The following is a 20,204-nucleotide window of genomic DNA, read 5'->3' on the forward strand; positions in this document are numbered from 1 at the left end:
CAGATCTAGTTGACCATGGGGATTCATCTGACAGTGACACTGGCAGAGGGCGGCAACCCTCTGCAGGTAACAGAGAGATAGAAACACAAAACACATGTAGCCTTGCGGGGCCGGCTGGGCAGACATGGGGACGATGACAAAAGAGGTGTATCTTTTTTCAATTTCTTAAAATCTATTGACATGTTTTGTAGACTTTTTAAGAACATTCATGATTTTGAATAGGCCAAGGTAGAAGATTGAAGAAGAGTCTCATAAACTTGAAGGGTTAAGGTGTCTGCTGTCAGCTGATGCAGTACTTCCCCTTCAGAATGCCAACCTAAATGGATTACCTATGGATGGTTTCCTGCTCCCACTGTCTTCAGCTAATGGCTTGTCCACACCACATATGCAGTCCATACACGAGGAAGCACCCCAGATTGCACAGGTAAGATGGATCAATTCAGGCAAACATGAACACCTATCTTTACATACTGTAGAGATGCCAAATTGGCATGCCATTTTCTGAGGATATGGCAGTTTGTGGGTCCATTAAAAGGATGTTTTCAGTTGAGAGACAATTCCGGTGTTTAAAATTAAGATAATATTAAACAGGAAATTTAGTCTTGAAATCAAATTATTTACATAACACAGTAGTGACACATTATTTTGGTGTCACTATGTGTTCTCTACCTGTTTTGCACAGAAGTGAGTCTTCTCATACTCAGCATGTAAAGAACACTTGTATAATTTTCTATGAGGCGTAGGAGGAGCTCCATCAGGCCAAAATGGTAATGTTATATATAAATTGTCAGTGCAACCATGGTTTGGGAACGGAGAGACAACTAAAATTAGACAAATAAATTTCAGACATATTCAGAACATTGATATTTTGGAATCTATATAATTCATTTACATTTCTTATGGAATGTGCATGTTTTGTCTTGTACCCAGGATCGTGGACTGTATTTCATTGCACAAGGTTTGCCTTTTGATTCAAGCAACCAACTTTCCCCATCAAATTCAGGAAATCCACAGAGACCCCGACATGTGTCAATTTGCAGGGTAAAGGTTGTTGATGATCTTTTGACTGTATTTATGGACAGTAGCATAATGAATGTGACTTTAAAGATGAACTTTGTAAATGAAAATGCTGTTGATGATGCTGGGGTGTGGGAGGTTTATACTGCATTTTGGGAGCAATTTTTGGAACAGTGTGAAGGTGAAACTGAACTGAGGCCAGACTTTAGTGAGGCTGAATGGCAAGCAGTTGGACAGATATGGGTGAAAGGCTTACTAGACCATGGTGTCTTTCCAGTGAGGCTGTCAAAGGCTTTCATTTTAGCTTGCATCCGTGGAATGGACTCAGTTGATGTAGACATCCTGATTACATAGTTTCTCAACTATCTCCCTCCTGTTGAGAGATCAGCTGTAGAGAAGGCTCTCCAGGGCACACTGGATGAAAATTATGAAGAAGACCTGCTTGACCTTACATGGATGGGTTCCCACTTCCTACCACCTAAGAACAACATGCAGCCTGCCATTGAAACAATGGCTCATAAGGCCATTCTCCAAGAGCCAAAGTATATAATGGATTGCTTCTCCACACCCATGGCCCGTCTGCAGCTGAAACTGTCAGGCAAGGAAAGTTTGTTGTCTCTGTATGAGACAAAGAAGGCCACAGGCAAAAGACTAGTGCAGCTATTTGAAACAGCAAAATTGATGCTGTCTCAGGCAGAACAGACAACCTTTAACCATCTTCAGCGTTATGTCAAAAACAAAAGCTGAAAAAATCCTGCGCTTCTGCACTGGATCTTCTGTCATCTGTGTTGACAAAATTGTGGTGTGCTTTAATGCTGAAACTGGGCTCAACTTCAGATGCCTGTTGCTCATACCTGTGGAGCCACCCTTGAAGCGCCATGCACTTACAGTTCGACAATGTCGTTTCCAGCAATTACTTTGAAATGGACATCATCTGAAGTTGACATCATCTGAAGTTGATAGATGTAGTAATGTTTACAGCTGAAATTGTTATGTGTTATTATACTTAATTCTGTCTTTTTTTACTTGTCATTGAAGCATTTGATGCATTCAGCCGTATAGTGAGCAGTCGTCAATTTAATTTCCTGACGGCTTAGTTGTATGTTACCTCAGATTTCAAAAGGAATGTTTATTGTTTAAAATGCTTTGAAAATGACTGCATGTTTCACTTCTGTTGAAACCAGGTTTGAGGTTACTGTTAAAGGGACAGCTCACATCACAATCAGCTGTACACATTGTCATTGTTTCGCCTTAGCTTTTATTTTTACTCCTGCCATCTGCCCGAATAAAGGCTCGCTTTTGTTTAAAGTTCAGTATCCTTTCTCTCATTGTCTGCTTTTGGGTATGTCCTCTCAACACACCAGCGTACCCCACCGTGACACACATTTTCCCTTGGCCTGCTGTTTATCCATCAAGATTGTGTTGGTGTGAGTTGCCCAGTTTTGGGAGATATTAGCTGTAGAGATGTCTTCCTTCTCATAAGTATAATGAAACTGGATGGTGATTGCCTTGTGGTATAACATCTAAGGAACCCATGAAAAACAAGTCAGCTGATGGGGACACCAGTAATTTTATATCCAGTCACACTGTCATGCCCCTCACATCACATTTCCTTCTTCACCAGAGATGGGCAGTAACGCGTTACTTGTAACACGTTACTGTAATCTGATTACTTTTTTCAAGTAACAAGTAATGTAAGGGATTACTATTGCAAAAACGGTAATTAGATTACCGTTACTTTCACGTAGGAACGCTGCGTTACTGCGTTACTAAAACCATGATTTTTTGCGAAAATGTCTCATGACAGTGACGTAAGCGAGTGCGACGTTCGTGACAACAGCTGTCTGCTGATCAACAATGGATAATATATCGAGTGCGGGAGAGAGTATGACCGTGCAGCGTTTAAAGTGTGGAAGTACTGACCTTACTTTGAGTTTGATTCCATAAAAAGTGACAAAAACATTAGTGTCCGTTGTGTGTGGGAAGAAAACTTCTTTTTACAGCGAAAAAACCCCCTAAACTTCCAAGCAAGCACCGAGTGCGCTACGACGTAATGGGAAATTCACAGAGAAACTCGCGGATTCTTCAACTGACCGCCGCGGCACACCTGCACCAGGGTAAACCTCCGCCTAACCCACTCCTGCTTTATAGGTGAAAATAGAGCAACAGGACCGCTAGTCTTTGATTTTATTTATTTTCTGCTGTGTTTTACTCTCATCTATTTGAAAGAGTGAGTGTAAACACAAAAAAAATATTTTATTTTATGTGCTGGAATGTGCAGAAAATAGGTTTAAATGTTAAACAAATTTCTTCCAGTCACAGAATGTTGCATATAATTAAGTTTTTGCTTGATGCATAAAGTTAAAAGATTTAAAGTTTAAAGTTTTAAAAAGAGACGTTTCTATTTGATTACATTTTGTATGATGGATTATGCAGAAAAAGTAGAATTGGGCTGAAAGATCTATCGCTTTATCACCTATTCAGGTTGTAAATCGTGTTTTTCAAAAGTAACTAAGTAACTAAGTAATTAATTACTTTTGAAAATAAGTAATCAGTAACTTAACGGGATTACTTTTTGGGGGAAGTAATCAGTAATTAGTAACTGATTACTTTTTTCAAGCAACTTGACCAACACTGTTCTTCACAGTCCAAAAATACATAAAGACATTGCTACTAAGCATTAAGTTCAATTGGAATCAAGAGAAAGGTAGGCTTCTACAGTCAATCTCTAAAATTAGGCAACTTAAAACAATCTGGTTTAATGAATAGTACAACTGGCAAGAAGAAAAATGTGTAAATTTGATTTTAGGGTGAAAGGTCCATTAATGTTTGTAAAGAATGTCACTTTATGGTTGAGAAAACAGCGATTGAAAGTTAATGATAAGATCCTGTTTACCAATTCTATAAGCTGATGTGGCCTGTGTGGAACGTGGCCTATAAACATCATCTTGTAACAATAAGTCCTAGTCTGCTTGATTAGCTTCCAAAACATTTACTAGTTGTTTTGTTAAAAAGAATATTGCCATCACAAGTCTTTTTTAAAAGGACTTTGCCATAATCTGACATATAGCTTATCTACATCTGATCTGTTTAAACTTGTTATCAGATTTAAAATTTTCTTGAATAATCAAGATTGTAGCCCAGGATTTCACACTGGATTAAATAATAAATGTAGTTAATTAGAAAATATTGCTACATTTTCTTTTACAGATTATGCATTTCTACTGTCTACCCTTCTCTGTAATTAAAGTGCTTGGGAACACAGGCAGTCCATACACAGATATTGTCACTATGCTTTTCTGTCATTTTCAGTTTTGTTGTCTGTACTACATAGTCAGAAAAAAGAGAAATTGATAACATTTCACAGTTTGTCTTGTACTTCAAAAACGCATATCATTCTTACAGAAGTGGCGAGTGTTGCCAAAACAGCATTTGAATGAACTTGCTCTTCATCAGCAGGACAGGTGGGTACAGAGAATTTAACATCCAGCTGATAAAATCAGCTTCAGATAGATTAATTATCTGAAATAATAATATTTTTAGACTGAGAAACTTGAGTTTACAAAAAAGTGGCCTGGGCCCACTTCAGGTTCTGATGCCCCTTAGTGCAATTTTGTGTAGCCTGCCAGTGTGACAGTTCACGTTATAGTATATATAAAGCAACAAAGCAAAACAGAATTTCTCTTCAATTTTAACCTATATTTTAGCCAACATAGATAACTAAATATTTCAGTCATTAACAGCTGGTGTCAATAAATGCTAACTCAGTTTAAAAATATTGATTATTACAAAATACTCAATATAAACCACCATTATCTGAGTAAATACTGTACATTAAAACTCCTAATACATTAAATAAAATAATAATAATAAAAATTTCAACATCAGTTTTTCCTCTTAAAAATATAAGGCAGAAACATAAAAGGTTATTTAACCTGTCCTTCAAAACTAGCCTGTTCACATTTTCAGAGCTCAAGGCAGCTCTCTTTTTTGTTACTATGTGACATGTGATGTCTGCAGGACAGACAACTGTGGGTGGGTCCCTGCTCGATTGGACCACCACTGCAGCGGACAGTCTTTCTCGCTGATGGTGGATTCTGTTCTGTACAAACTCAGGGCCCTGTTACAGAGGGCTTCCTCGTCTGAATCAGAGTATGAAGACAATCAAGAGAGGAGGAGTTGAATTTTACTTGAAATAGTCTTTTGGCACAGCAGCTGGAAAGTTGGATCACCTGACGCTAACTGTAGCACATTTTCTAACCCCCATCTTCTACCACTGATAGTTGTCTACAGTCCAGAGCAATCCATTTGGCCAGAGAATTTGTGAGTTTGCCCGATGTTGATTTACTAATTTTGGTCCTAAAGTCAGTCGTGCCATCAAGATTGGGATGCTGACACCTTTTTTTGATACTCGAACTGTGACTGCTAGCACTAACAGCTCCCACAGTTTCTGTGCTCGCTGCAACATGTTTTGCATTTAGATGGTACCGTAAGGTTGAAGTGCTTCGGTGGTATGCAAACTCCTTTTTGTACAGTTTGCACAAAACCACGCTTTTATCAAGGCTTCTGTCAGGTAGTCTTTTGTAATGAAATTTGCCTCCAATCAAACCTAGCATCGTGCTTTCTTCTGATTCTTCCATTTTTGTAGCACTGATCTGTGCATCAGTGTGATCGCTGTATTGACAAAAGTTCCCCTTTGCTTGGAATGCAAAGAGTGATTAAATATGTTATTATTATTATTTTTGCGTTATTTTTTCCAGATTAATTAATCGCAATTAATGCGTGGGAGTGTCATACATATGAACAGTATTAAAAGAGAAAAAATATATAAAATGTACAAATATACAAACCAGTGTAAAAAAGTAAATATGTAATAAATAGTGTTATGTATGTACAGTTGGGTTATTGAACATAGAATTTGGTATTGCACAGTGGTGGTCCATAGAGAAAATGGGAAAAATTGGGTGGGTGGGGTGGGGGGGCTGTGTTATCGGTGCATGTGTGAGTTCAGGGTGGTTATGGCCTTTGGGAAGAAACTGTTTTTGAATCTGTGGGTTTTTGTGATGATGCACCTGTAGCGCTTCCCTGAGGGAAGCAGGCTGAACATGTTGAAACCAGGGTGGGAACTATTATTGATGATGTTTGCTGCTCTGATGAGGCAGCGGGAGGAATAAATGTTCATCAGGGAGGGGAGAGGGCAGCCGATGATCTTTTGTGGTGTCTTGACTATACTCTGAAGCCTCGCTCTATCCACCTTAGTGCAGCTGCCATGCTATACCGTGATGCAGTATGTCAGCAGGCTCTCAATGGACGAGTGGTAGAAGGTCAGCAGCAGGTTGGAGTTCAGCTTGTACTTCTTGATGACTCTCAGGAAGTGCAGCCGCTGTTGGGCCTTCTTTACGACCGCTGAGATGTTGTCTGTCCAGGAGATGTCAGCAGAGATGAGGACACCAAGGAACCAGAAGGAGAGAAGTCATCTGTCCCACTTTAGATGGAACAGCTGTCATAGAAATCTGGCCAAATTCAGTAAAGCACCCAAAATGTGACTATCCAGAGTTGAGATCAGGAGGCAGAGTTGCTGCCTTAAACGCCTATCTGCATCTTCTCTCCTCTCTCCATCACCCCAAAACCTCACCCGCTTAGTGATGGTGTCTGCTCCCAGAGCATCAAAAACCAAGCTAAAATGAGGCTTCCACTTTGGTGGTTCCAGAATTTCATCTCAGCTTTTTGCAGATGATGTAATTCTGTTGGCTTCATCAGGTGGTGGCCTCCAGCTCACACTGGAGTAGTGAACAGCTGAATGTGAAGCAGCACCTATGAGAATTACCACTGAAGCTAAGCTTATATATATATATTTAAATGTGTTTTGTTTTTATTTGTTTTGGGAGGGGTTCATTTTTTTTTTTTCTCCATTTCTCTCTTCAGACCTTCAACAGCTTGTCTGGGGGAAAGAGGAGGCTCTGACAGACCAGCAGGCCTGTAAACAGGAGAGGAGCTCCAGTGTGGACCAGGAGGACCCAGAACCTCCACAGATGAAACAGGAACAAGAGGAACTCTGTAGCAGTCGGGATGGAGAGCAGCTGGAACTGAAGCCGGAGGCTGATGCCATCAGAATTGATGAAGAGCGGCTCAGACTGCTGGCGACCATCTGGAAACCCGAGATAAAGCTGCACAGAATAGGTCTGCAAAACTGTTTTGATTCATAGGAAGAAATAAAGGTCCAACTTCAATAAGCGGCATGAATGCATCTCTTTTCTGTTAAATTTAACACTGAGCCTACATTGTCTAAGTCAAAGAAGACACTGAAGTCTGAAAACTAATTAAGCTGTGAGCTCAGTGATTTTTTGTGTTAAACTGTTGTTGCTCGTTTTCCAACTGATATTAAGTTGATGTCTGTGAAGGTTCTCAAACATCCAGGTTATTGTGGTCTAAGGAGCTTGGAAAGAAAAGCAGAATTGGAATTCTTTAAGTTGCTTGAAGACGTTTCATTAGAGAAGCATCTTCAGTTCTAAGAGCAATTGGTGGAGAGTCACAGATTTAAGCCCTATGGGAGTGTCCCCCAAGAGGGTCATGGACCCCCTAATGATCCTTTACATAATCACACGAGCCAAGGTGTGAAAACAGGTGTAGGTCACAATCAGCCAAGGTTTTGAGCTCATTGTGAAACCTAGGCCTACCCTATCACCCCTCACCGTCATTTGTTCCTGAATTTCTTTTGAGGATCTTTTGGTCTACTCTGCTTTGTCAGGCAGGTCCTGTTCAAGAGATTTCTTGATTGAGAACAGGCGTGGCAGTAATCAGGCCTGGGTGTATCAGTGTGCCCGTGCCACTGATACATTGATACACAGGTTAAAAAATACAGGTTGTGCACACCAAACAAGCCAGACAGGAAGTGATGCTATAATTATTCCTAACTTGTGTTTCTGAATATGAACATTTCTGAACAAACAGTTATTTCATTGCACTGCTAATGTTCTTATATAAAATGCAAAATCAAAATGTAAATGCGCTCCAATTGTGCAACAATGTGCGTGTGCCAGGAATATGTGGCGCTTATTAATGGGGATTAATAAGGTCAGTGAAATTCTGCTGTAAGAGTGAACCAGGAAGCTCTGGTACTCTGCTTATAACTGCTGGCAATTCTCTAGCTTTATGCTCTCCAAATAAATTAACAGACATAGTGGTACCTTTATTTTAATCCTGGTTAAAAAATGTTGTGCTGGATTTGGACACAAATCCAAATCCAACAACTGGTACATGTCCAGCAAATAAGTGTCCAACCTGCAGCGTATTTATTTAGTTACATGTCAAAAAACTCCTTGTGCTTACAGGTAGGAGAGCACTAACAGTTAGTAATGTTACACATTTATACATTTTCTATATTGTTTCTGCAATCAAAGTTTCGTCATCATCCCACGACCCCTCAACCTGAATGTAGGGAATAGACCAGCAAAATTTAGTGTAACTTAAAAATATGCAGAATTAGGCTACATCCACACGTAAACGGGTATTTTTGAAAAAGATTTTTCTCTGTGTTTGGGCCTTTCTTCCAAACGTAAACAGCGTTTTCGATGACTGAAAACCTAGATGTTTAAAAACTCCTGCCAGGGTGGAGATTTTCAAAAACGTTGTTTTTGCTTTTACATGTGGACGAGGAAAACGGAGATTTAATCACGCAACGTCTAAGGTGAGCGCCATTTATGACGTCACGCCGTGCGCCACGTTATTGTTTACATGAGATAAATGTCTACAATGGCAGATATAGACAAAATACAGTTACTGTCCCTCCATTTAGAAAGACAGAGGCGTCAGAGTGAACTTCTACATTCAACACAGAGACTCTCACAAACAACTCCCGACGCCAACGTCATTGTCGGTTTTGAATAAATTAATTATTTACATTTGAAATGATGAAGGCACTTAAAAAGTAGCACAAAATTAGCTGCCTTCGCAGAAAAACAGAAAAGAAAAGAAAAAGGAAAACTTCTCAGAAGTACTTAAGGTTTGCATAAAACCCCGTTTACTCTTTCCCTCCCAGGCTTCTAGACTTCTGATTGGCCAACATCTCTACACGGTTAGGATTTGGCGTGTTCTTGACAGCGTTTGACTGTGTTTTTAGCGTTTACATGTGGATGGAGATATTTTTTTCAAAATGAAAAAGGAAAATCTCCATTTTCAAAAATACGTACGTGTGGATGTAGCCTAAAAAAGGAGCAGGAGGAACTCTGCAGCAGTCAGGATGGAGAGCAGCTGGGACTGAAGCTGGAGTCTGACGGTATCTGGGCTGATGGAGAGCGGCTCAAACTCCTGGTGACCATCCGGAAACCTGAGACAGACCTGCACAGAATAGGTCTGTAAAACTGTGATGATTCACAGGAAGAAATGAAGGTCCAACTGTTTCAGATGTGGTGGAAATTTCTTTACAGATGTATTGATCACATATTTAAATCATATCACTTTAGTAATTGTAGAATTACATTGTCACCAGTTGTATGCATGGAGGATGGTTTCACACATATACACACACACTGTGGGGCCATTGTAAGTTCATGGGAGATGTTAAGCATATAGTGAGACTCCTTCTGGTTATCAGGGATGTAAATCTCCAGGTGATGGCTAAGCAGAAAACAACGTCATAATTCTTTCTCTCTCACTCTGAAGAAAAGGTTTCCGGGATGAGCTGAGCTGAAGGTATAGACTCATGTGATGTGTTGAGGAATTTTCTTTGTCTGTGTGAGTTTGGTCAAAATATAAAAGGATCAGGGCAGTGGCCCTCCTCAGAGACCACTTGGGCGTTTGGCTAGAGTGTTTCTCTCCACATTGCAGTGTGTTGATTAAACACACTTAAAATGATGCCCACAAAGTGTTTGCAGGTTATTTTTAAAAACTTCCATGACAATATGGCACTGCGAACAGGGTCCCTCTCATGAAGCTTCGCTGTGTGACGGGTCCACGGGGGCTGATCACACCAGCCAAACTACGGCTGAGTCGCACTGTGTTTGAAAGAAAAGAAACTGGGAACCGCGGAAAGGCTTTGCAGCAACGCTCACCTCAGGGAACCCAAGAACCTTTAACTGCAAAGAATCTGCAAACGGTGAACTGTTTTTGATGTGGGGAGGGTTTTCAACCAGACTGACCGGAAAATCCTCACTTCCTTGCTGCTGCAATAATTGGGTGCAGGGTCCTAGACACTCAACGAGTTGGGCATTCTAGTGTATGGTCTTTAGCACTTTTGCACCAGTGAAAAAAGGCAGAAAGGCTGGACAGCGGACGCGCTTGTTCGTACAATGGAAGCTGGGCCCAGCATAACGGCTAGTGGAGCCGCAGGGGGCGTCCCTAGAGGTGGTCCGGTGGTGAAAACCCAATTTTTAATTCTATGGTCAAAAAGGTTTGGAATTGAATGCATGGAGTATGTTTTGTGAGAGAAAGAGAAATGTCAACAAAGAAAAGAGTTAGGCTGGCTGATGTGCGTGGGATGAATGATGGAAAGAGATGTGTTAAAATGTGGAAAAAGTAGTGTTTTTGCTGATTTAGAGAGGGTAAGTGTTAATGAGCAGTGATGAAAATGATATTAAATAAATGTCTTAGTGAGTCAGTCCCAGGCGGCCACAGATCTGGATCAACTTTCTCCACGAGCACAGCAGGCGGAGCAAAATGATAGATACATAATTGGAACCACACCGAGGCCGTGTTTCGGCTGAATATTTAACAGCTTCACCTCCGTGTACATCTTATCCTGAAAAACAAGCTTCGAGGACAATCAACCTCTCCCTGAAGACAAAATGCAGCTCCAGAGCAATGGCATCGACATCAAGAGTCAACAACGAGGTGAGCAGACAACAGTACTGCCCTAAACCTTGAAGGGTCCAGCAGCATGTACAAATACCATCATAGATGGAAGTATGATCTTCCAATCAGGACCTGGGAGGTTCACCCGCAACATCACTGTGTGAATGGACTTGGGAAGACTGTTTGAGTTTGACATTTGCCACACTCAGAGTTGAAAAAGGAAGAGACTGGAAAGAGTGAAAAATAAGGCAAAGCTAAAGAAGAACAGCCCACTGGACCTCCGACACGTCATAACAGATGTGGGAGACAGACAGCAGCGGTGAGAAGTGGGGAGAAGAGAGCGTGGAGGGGAAAAACCTGAAGGCTGTTGTTGTTAATGTGAGAGCATATGAAACCTGGGTGGAAAATTAGGGCCGACTGACTCATGGAGGTTGAGAAAGTGTCCGGAGCATCGTAACAAAGCTAAAAGAATGCACACACACACACACACACACACACACACACAAGCAGAGAGATGTAGAGAAAGGCAGCTTTTAAGGAAATGCCTTTTGGGGGAGAAAAAGGAGCTGGGGGGGGGGGGGGGGGGAGGAGACAGGACCTGTTGAATCTGCAGCTCCACTGCACACATGTGAGCCATAATTCACCGCCCTGTTTTTTGTGTCACTTTGCAAAAAAAAGCAATGAAAGCCACTCCGATCTGGAGTCCCGTCCTCTCCGACGTTTTTTCCTCCTAGAACGGCCAGAAGAAAAGAGGTTAGTGAGCGCGAGGATGAACACTAAGTGTGAAATTGTACCTCTAACACTGTAGCATGATGCCCCATAGTAAACTCTCTGAGTATGCAATGCTGTTGCTGTTGAATGGTACTGAATTAGAACCTTCCTTTTGGTGATTTTTGTATGATTAAACAACAATCAAAGGGTGGGATGTAATGGGTATAATTCTAGTTTATCCTCACATTTAGGTGGTTAGACCTTCACTGGAGGATTTTGTATAACCTTTGGTTTGCTTAGATGAAGTATGTGTACGTGTCAGCATGACCTGGTGAAAACTGCTTAGCTAGGCCTACTGATGTCTCACTATGTCATCTGCTAACTCTTAGGGTGTAGCAGGACGAAACTTCCAGGCGTCCAGCCCAGGTGCCTCCTGAAACATAGATAGTAAAGTCTTCCCTGCCTGGCCCGGGTCGGACAAAAGACCATTGTAACTGAAAAGATACAGAGAGTTTGGCCAATGTAGTAAAAGGGACGCTGCCACGCCCCAAGGTTAGAGCTCTCATGACTGTAGAACTGTGATGTTTGATGTGTGTTAACTCTCCTGCATGCAGTAATTAAAATAGCTTGAACGCAGCTGACCTTGTTGCAGACTTTATTAACAGAAATTCCACCACAATCTGTACTCAGTTTTGGCAGATGCCTGAATTCAAAGTGCAGGAACTGGAAAAGTTGGATTAGAGCATCCCAAATTTATATAAAAAGGCGGTTTTATGCCAAAAAAAATTACAAAATAGTATTTAAATCAAAGCTGGTGTCAACTCTAAATGTATCCTAACTAGTGCTGTCAGTGTTAATCTTGTTAAAATGACGTTAACGCCATAACCGCATTAATGGGGCAAATCTCCGTCAGCGAGTTAACGCAGATCGCCCCATGCGAGGGCTGCACGGCGTTAACGTCATTTTAACAAGATTAACGCTGACAGCACTAATCCTAACCTTATATCTGTAGAAAAGCAAAAATGACTTTTCTGGAAAAGGTAAATATTTTCAGGGTTACATTTATTTTTAGTAGTAATTACAGGAAAAACAACCAAAGAATGCTCAGCGTAAAGCTTAGTAAACTCTTCTTTCACCATCATTTACCATCATAAACGTATAAATGTAAGGCGCATGCGTGGCTTTAGACAGTTAACTCGAAACTATAAGTTTCTATTAATGTGTACAGACACATCAGTAGAAATAATCTGAAATTATCCATTCATCTAACTGAATAACAGATTGTGGACAGGTTGGTCCAAATCCAGAAAAAAGACCAGAGAAAAGAGTCTTTGTACAGATGAATTTCAAAATAAGAGCTTCCCTGTTACCCATCTCTGTTAAAATGCATCACTGTTAATATGTTAAAAGTTCACAGAGACTTTTCCAGCACAGACAAACTTCCACATTTTGTTTTTGCATATGTTGCGTATACATGAAGTCGCAGAGCTTTATCAACTTTTGAGAGAAAAGTTTTCTTCCTTAAGCCGTCTCTAATCTCAGATGACTAATTTAACAGTAAGCGAACAGGCAGAATGTGACTGCCAGCGTTGAAAAGAGGATAAAGAAAGTTGAATTCTGCCTCGGCCATCAGCGCCGCTCCTCCTGACCTGCACATGTTTGCGCTCGCAGGGCATTTGTTCTGCTTGTCAAAGTCGCCGTCCAATTGGGCGCCGCTCGTATTAGAGAGATCAGTGTATTTGCATGTCTCCACGATGGCTGCCTCGCTCTTTTCTCTTTGTGAATATAAAGCAGACAGAACTTAAAGCTGAGAGGTTTCATTACCGAGTCTATCGCAGCCGTGCAGTTCTGCCACACAAATTAAATTGTGCCACTTTGTTGAGCACCGACCTCGTCTTCATAACTGCAGCTTCATCTAAGCAGCCGTCAGCCTGCAGAGAAACTTTCCACCAAACGGACGTCGTGAGATTCACCTTTTTACATTTTCTGTTAACCTGCAGCTCAAACAAACCTAAAAGCGTCTGTTAGCTTTCATTAAAAGGTTTCAGGTCTCACTTGGGAAGCAAAACGTGACGAAATCTTAATAAGACACAGCTTAATGACAGAGATTTTCAGTTATTGTGAGAGATGTTGCTAATTGGGAAAAATGAAATAAAAGCATAACACAGCAAGGAGGTTTAAATGGGACGCAAAACCTGAAATATCCTCCTGCAGTGTTGTACATGCAGGATGGAAAGTGAAACGTGGGTGAGTCAGGAGTTAAACTGACAGCTTACAGGTGACGTGATGAGAGCGAAGGATATTATCGTACATATGAGGCAACCTCAGCTAACTGGAGTCCCGGGACCGTTTTTGTGCTGTTGGAGTCTTTTGGAGCATTTTTAATGACATCATCTGACCATCATCTGGTCATCTGACCAGACCAATTTTTATTAACAGTTATTCAACCAGGAAAAAATAAACTCTCAAGATAAAAAAATCTCGTTCACAAGAGTGTCCTGGTCAAGAAGGACAGAAGTACGATCATAAGTTTCATACATTAATAGCACATAAACATACAAATCCATAAACCGTAAGTACAGTGAAAGAGTAAAAAATAGACCAAGACATATAAATGTCAGTATTAATGAAGAATATATATCAAAAGTATTTGTCTAATGTCAGAAACAAAAGAAAGGCAAAACATTTTGGTGCCTGAATTGACTCCATTCAAGTGGTTTAAAATCGTCTTCAATTCATTGACATCAGTTCCTTCAGTTTTAGTTTATTCTGCAGCTGATTCCAGGAGGATGGAGCAGCAGATTCGAATGATCTTTTTCCAAATTCAGTGTGAACCTTTGAGACAGATTTAAGGAATAACTCTTGGGACCAATGACAATGACTCCCCAGACTTTTTTGATTAATGTATGTCTGTAAATAAGATGGGAGCAAACCTAAAATAGCCTTACAGATAAGAAAATACCAGTGGTGGAGTCTACGACATGACAGAGCAGACAACGTACAGTGGTGAGTAAGAGCTTTAGAATGTATAAGAAGATAAGAAGTTGCAATGCGCGTTTGCGTACATAAGATTTTCTGGAGGAGGACAGACATTTGTTTAGAACTCTTAAAGATGTCAAAGAAGCAAGCTCCTTTAAGCTCCTTGGTGTTCCTCCACCTCCAAAGAAATGTCAGAAGGAGTTCGATCCGCAAAAGAAGCGCGTATTCTCAGAAAAATGGTTGCAGGAGGTGAGCTGGCTTCAAACAAATGATGAACGCACAGATATGTGGTGCAGAATATACCGTGAAAATCCCACTCTAGCGGACAAAAACAGTGCCTTTTATATGTACGCAAATGCGCGTTGCAACTTCTTATCTGGTGCGCGTCTTTTATTTTGACAGCGAATGCACACCTGCGGACCACTTATGTGAACCCCTGCATATAAATCACATTGCCATAATCAAGTATGGGCATAAACGTCCAAACAACTCTCTTTCTTTCCTTTAAGGACAAGCTGGACTTTATTATAAAATAAAAACCACCATGGGTGATGTCATGAGGGCTACTCCCATCTTTTATATACAGTCTATAATGTGAGTCTTTTTAAATAATATGTTTGGCTCTTTCTTTAAGTTTGTTCTTCACTGAAATAACCATAAAGTTTAAAAAAAATAATAATAAAACAAATTATGTAATTCGTTAAAAAAGATACTGTTTATCGCGTTATGGCTGAAAAAACTACAACACCCAGAATGCTCCAGCTCTGCACAGCCTCAGTAGTATCTTTGAAGAAGGCAGCAGGCAGGATGCTCCGGTGTGTGTTGGCCCTTTCTTGCACGCTGTCCTGGTAGAGAGAGGGTGGAGGTGTTTCATAGAGGAGAGCCCTGCCGCCCTCTGAAGGCTTTATTACTGCACCGCATTACACAGAGAAAAAAATATTAATAAATTGTATAAAATTCATTAAAAATGATAAACAGAAAGAATTTTATAGGAAAAAATGAATAAAGACAAAAATAATGTCAGAAAGGGACATAAATGTCAATTTAAAAAAGAGATACCTCTAAAATATTAATAATAAATGCTAATGGTAATATAAGTTAGAATTAAAAAAATGTCACATATTAATAATGTGTAAAAAGAATTAAAATAAATAAAATGTCTGTAAAATTTGGAAAAAAAAATAATCAAAGGTCTGTAAAATACTGTTAAATAATCCCAAAACATTTTTTAATTAATACAATTTACCAAAATAAATAAATAAATATCTGAAAAATTTAAAAAACATAATTTCATAGTTTTGAGGCAAAAACAAAAAAAAACAAACCGATTAACTGATGATTAATGCTGTATGAAAAGTTATTTTTAATAATTATGTGCGGAGTGTATGTGCATAAAAAAATGTATGCAAATACACAAAATGTTTAAAAAACATTAACAAAAATCCTGCAATTTAGAAATGAAGTAGAGGTCATTTATTTTCCAGCTGCTTTGAATTCCCGCCTTTGGAGCCGTTTTTCTTTCTTTGAACTCATCACGATAACAAGCGCTGATATGTCACAGTGCAGCTAATCTCAGGCTTTAATCCCAGTAACACATCACCTCCATGCTGCATCACCTCCTCCTCCTCGGTCTGATCTGAGAATTCGATCGATCTGTGACGGCTCTTCCTTAGTTGATCACTTCATTCACTGACACCTCGACTTCTGTGAGGTAGCTGATGCGTGGCTGACCTCAGCAGACCTGTGCGAGAGTTCAGTTCATCTGTTTTCAACTTTTTGAATTCTTCTTTGCTCATTTTAATATTTTTACTGCATTTAAACTTCTTAGATTTGGGTTAGAGGTGCGTTTTAATTCATAGACAAACAATATCTTAACAACTTGAACAGACTGATAAGATGTCTTTGTTTTTCCCCACATTTTATTATTGCACTGCTCTAAAGAGCACACCAGGACTTTTAACCTGTAAATGGAGCTTATATAGGTGAGAGCAGTGTGTCATGTATCATTCTGGTGTTTATCATTTTAATGACCACAAATTCACTGTGGTTCCTCCACAATAATTAGTTAACACAACAAAAAACACCTGTCAGCTTTTCTTGTCCTCTGAAACTGGAATGAAACATTCCCGTCTTTAAGGCATTATTGGTCAGCTTCTGTTTTAACTGTGTAAAATAAATCAAAAAGACTTGAAGAGTATAAAATGGTAAATTAGCTTTAAAGGTCGCCCAGATGGCGTGTGTTACTTAACACATTCATGAGCATCTCAGTAAGAAGCTGAGCAATGCTTGGACTTCCTGTTGCAGACAGTTCACGCAGACATCCACGCGGCCACTGGGAGCTGCGGAGGTGGTGAGACAGAGCTGCAGCTGACGGAGGAGGTGCGGGAGATCCAGAGGGAGCACAAGGACCAGAGGATCTGACTGTCGGTGGAGCGTGATGAAGATACCAGCTGGCTAACTAAAGTAAAGGCTAATAGTTTATAGACTGTATATAAAAGATATAAGGAGCCGACCTTCAGTTTAAACTTCTTTCTGATTGAATTTTTTTTTTAAAAGGAAACACTGGAGATGAATTAATTGTGACGTAGAAATCAGAAAGTTTATTTACAGAAACAGTTTCGTGAAGGTAAAAATCTTTATCAAACATGGCAGATATTTACAGCGTGTACAGAAACCTCTGCTGACTCGTCCTGTGGCGTTTGCTCCTCAGTACACTTTGGCCCTGTGGAAGAGGACTTAAAGTATGAACTCTAGTATTTAAAGAAACGACTAAGATTTGTACCGACCCAAAAAGCACACACGAGGACGCCGTTACCTGGAGAAGGCGGATATGGAGATGAGCCCGAGCAGGAACTCGAGACCGTAGAAGCAGAGCAGCACGGCGTTGAGCAGGAACTCGAGGCGCAGGACGAAGGTCTGCAGCAGAAGGTAGTACACGGCGAGCGCGGTGCAGGGAAGCAGGACAAAGAGCGACACGCAGGAAGCCAGAGAGCGCTCACACAGGTTTCCCTTCCAGCCTGGATGGAGACGCAGTTTGACACTCAGTTTGTGACGTGCGTGTTGTGTGTGTGTACGACATGTTCTTGTGAAGCACTTTCTTGTCAGACACATAAATGTTATTGTGTGATCACCTGTGTGTCTGCAGTGTGGCTAAAGTGAGGTGGAGTTACTCAAACACACACCGACCTCATTATTTCAAATGCTGGTCATGTTTTATATGAACATCCAACACTGGAGCACAAAATACACATTAGCTACACTTAGAATGTAGCCATTTTTAAATATATTAAATATAATTTTCACTGTGTGCTGTCAGCATTTTAAAGGTCCAGACTGCTAAACAGGAAGTGGGCGACTCCAACGCTGTTTATGGAGGGGCGAACATTGTGTTGGAGCCTCAAGTGGACGTCAGAGAAACTGCAGCTTTCTACACATTGGGCCAGTAGTTGTAAATGACATCATTAGCACCAGATGAGTCTATTTCTGCCAAATTTTGGCTTGATGTCAGCCATCCCTATTTACAGTCTGTAGGTTTACTCTGAATCCACAGACTGTAACAACAGTCGCCTTGAGGCGACTGTTGTTGTGATTTGGCATTATATAAATAAAACTGAATTGAATTGAATTAAATAGGAGATGGCAGGAGCAGCAGAGCATGAACTCAAGACAGATAAAAATCATCTTATCTGACTTCTTAAAGGACATTAAAGACCGTTCCTGTTATAAAAAAAGATTTATTCAAAATGAGACGTGACTTTGCTCACCGTAAAAGATCCGCAGAATCTCGAGAGCGAGGAAAAGCAGCAGCAGCACGACGTCCAGAACCAGGTTATCTGACGGGTATGGCAACAAAACTCCTGCAGAGAGCAGACATCAGAACGCCATCAACATCTATACCCCCCCCCCCCCCCCCCCCCAATCATCATCAGCCTCTCCATCTTAACAAACACCATCATCTTCATCACCATCATAATCATAATCCTCTCCTCCAGGTTGGACTGTGGAGGCTGTTAATTGGATTTAGCCTGCTTAAATAAAGTGCTACAGCTACGATGGACCCACGTATGATTTCTTAACAGATTGAGTTTCAGGCTGCAGCTGAACAAAAACAGGAATATTAAGCTTTTTTAATGTAAAAATAAAATGTTAAGTTAAATGTGACTCGATCTTAAAAAATAAAAGCACGTTGGACTGAGTTCAGACTTTTGTGGCTTAGGCGTACATCAGCAGACCTCCTGAAGGACTCTGATTTCGTGGTTTATTACACCATTTCTCAAACTCTGTCTCTGAGTTCTACGCTGCAGGAGAAAGAGGAGGTAGAGGAGGATGGCTCTCACACACCTTTATAGATGAACATGAGGACCTCGGCCAGGTAGAAGGCAGCAAAGTACCAGCTGTTCAGGTAGAACAGCACCTGCAGAGGAGCGGACGAGAGCTGAGGAAGAGGAGGTCAAGGAGAAACAACGGCAGACACAAAGTCAGTGACCTGCAGCTCTGCGTTAGAGTCAGGTGAAGGATACGATTGGTTGGCTCCCTGCAAGAAAAAAAAGTGGAAACAGGAAGCAGAAGAGCGAGTTACAGACTACAAACAGGACAGATCAGATTATTGATTAACCTGCTGATTGTATTGGTGATCTTGATAATATTATTAATGATATAAAATATTTATTTAAGTGATTTCATTGTACACAGATTTGCAGGTATGATTTCTTCTGTCTCTTTTGGCATATCTTTGACGTTTCTAATGTCTGTGATTGTTTTTACTGCATTTAACAATTTATTTATATTCTTTTATTATTCTATTCTTTATAAAGCAGCTTTGAGCTCCAGGATGTCTGAACTGGGGATTGTCGTTCATGCATCTATGTCATCACTTCTGAATTATTGCAATTTTCAAATTTCTTTGTTCTCTTGTCTTAACGAAGCTTCGCTAGAACGTCTGCAGGTCCTTCAGAGTGCCGCTGTGAGGGTCCAGAGTGAGTCACTGCTGATTCAGCTGCTTCAGAGTGCACTTTAAGAGTCTGGTTTTGACTCTTCTGAGCTTCCGTGGTCATGTTGTCAGGCTCTGAGTGTCTGAGATCTGTGGACTCTTTCAAAAGTCAGACTAAAACTGATATTTTTAAACTTCCTGTTTAATGTGTTGTTTTGTGTTGTTTTTAGGCTTTAGCATCTTTGTTTTCAGGCTTTTCAACGTGACTAACTGAACTGAAGAGACTAAATAAGGAACCACAGCTGCTGTTTCTGTGTAAAAACATGTGCTGCGGTTCTTTATCAGTAATGTTAGCGTCTCTCTGACTCTGCTGTGGTTTGATGAGCTGACAGAAACCTGACGTGTTCGCTGCGCTGACCTCAGCCTGCTCAAAAATAAATAACCATATACAGTTTTATTCGACCAGTAAACTCTCCACTGACTGTAACTGATGACATATTTCAAACTTTAACACTGCAGCTTCACCGCTTTATCTACAACAAAAACCTCACACTCACCGTGCGCCATGTCCGCTTCAGCCCTGTTGCCGTGGATACCGTTTGATTTGGTCTACGCATGTGTGAAAAAGGCTTTTTCCCGCTTTGGTCTTTCACAGTAAAAGCCCACGAGATTATTTTCGTGGTCTTATAGTAATACAAAATAATAATAACAGGCATACGTCAAGGCATTTTAATAACAACCCAGTTTCACTTATGAAATGAAAGATTTATCTTCCTTT

At 40.5% G+C, this 20,204-nt stretch overlaps 1 protein-coding gene across 1 annotated transcript; it reads right to left on the bottom strand.

Moving 5' to 3' along the window:
• Positions 1 to 17,073: 17,073 nt before the first annotated feature.
• Positions 17,074 to 20,049, bottom strand: LOC134640874 (transmembrane protein 216-like). Its single transcript, XM_063492933.1, has 6 exons — positions 19,984 to 20,049; positions 19,017 to 19,030; positions 18,838 to 18,931; positions 18,261 to 18,353; positions 17,312 to 17,513; positions 17,074 to 17,218 (listed from the first exon to the last, which is right to left on the bottom strand). The coding sequence occupies exons 1-6, from the start codon at positions 19,991 to 19,993 to the stop codon at positions 17,203 to 17,205; spliced, it is 429 nt and encodes a 142-aa protein (XP_063349003.1). The 5' UTR covers positions 19,994 to 20,049; the 3' UTR covers positions 17,074 to 17,202.
• Between the last annotated feature and the right edge of the window lie 155 nt (positions 20,050 to 20,204).

Source organism: Pelmatolapia mariae, linkage group LG2 (assembly GCF_036321145.2).
Source record: "Pelmatolapia mariae isolate MD_Pm_ZW linkage group LG2, Pm_UMD_F_2, whole genome shotgun sequence".
NCBI lineage: Eukaryota > Metazoa > Chordata > Actinopteri > Cichliformes > Cichlidae > Pelmatolapia > Pelmatolapia mariae.

Bases quoted from the DNA above. Each gene is read 5' to 3' on its own strand.
- LOC134640874 (XM_063492933.1), bottom strand. The intron at 18,354-18,837 runs GTGTGTGAGAGC...TGCTCTCTGCAG, and splicing joins CCTCATGTTCATCTATAAAG to GAGTTTTGTTGCCATACCCG. The intron at 17,514-18,260 runs GTGAGCAAAGTC...GTCTCCATCCAG, and splicing joins GATTCTGCGGATCTTTTACG to GCTGGAAGGGAAACCTGTGT.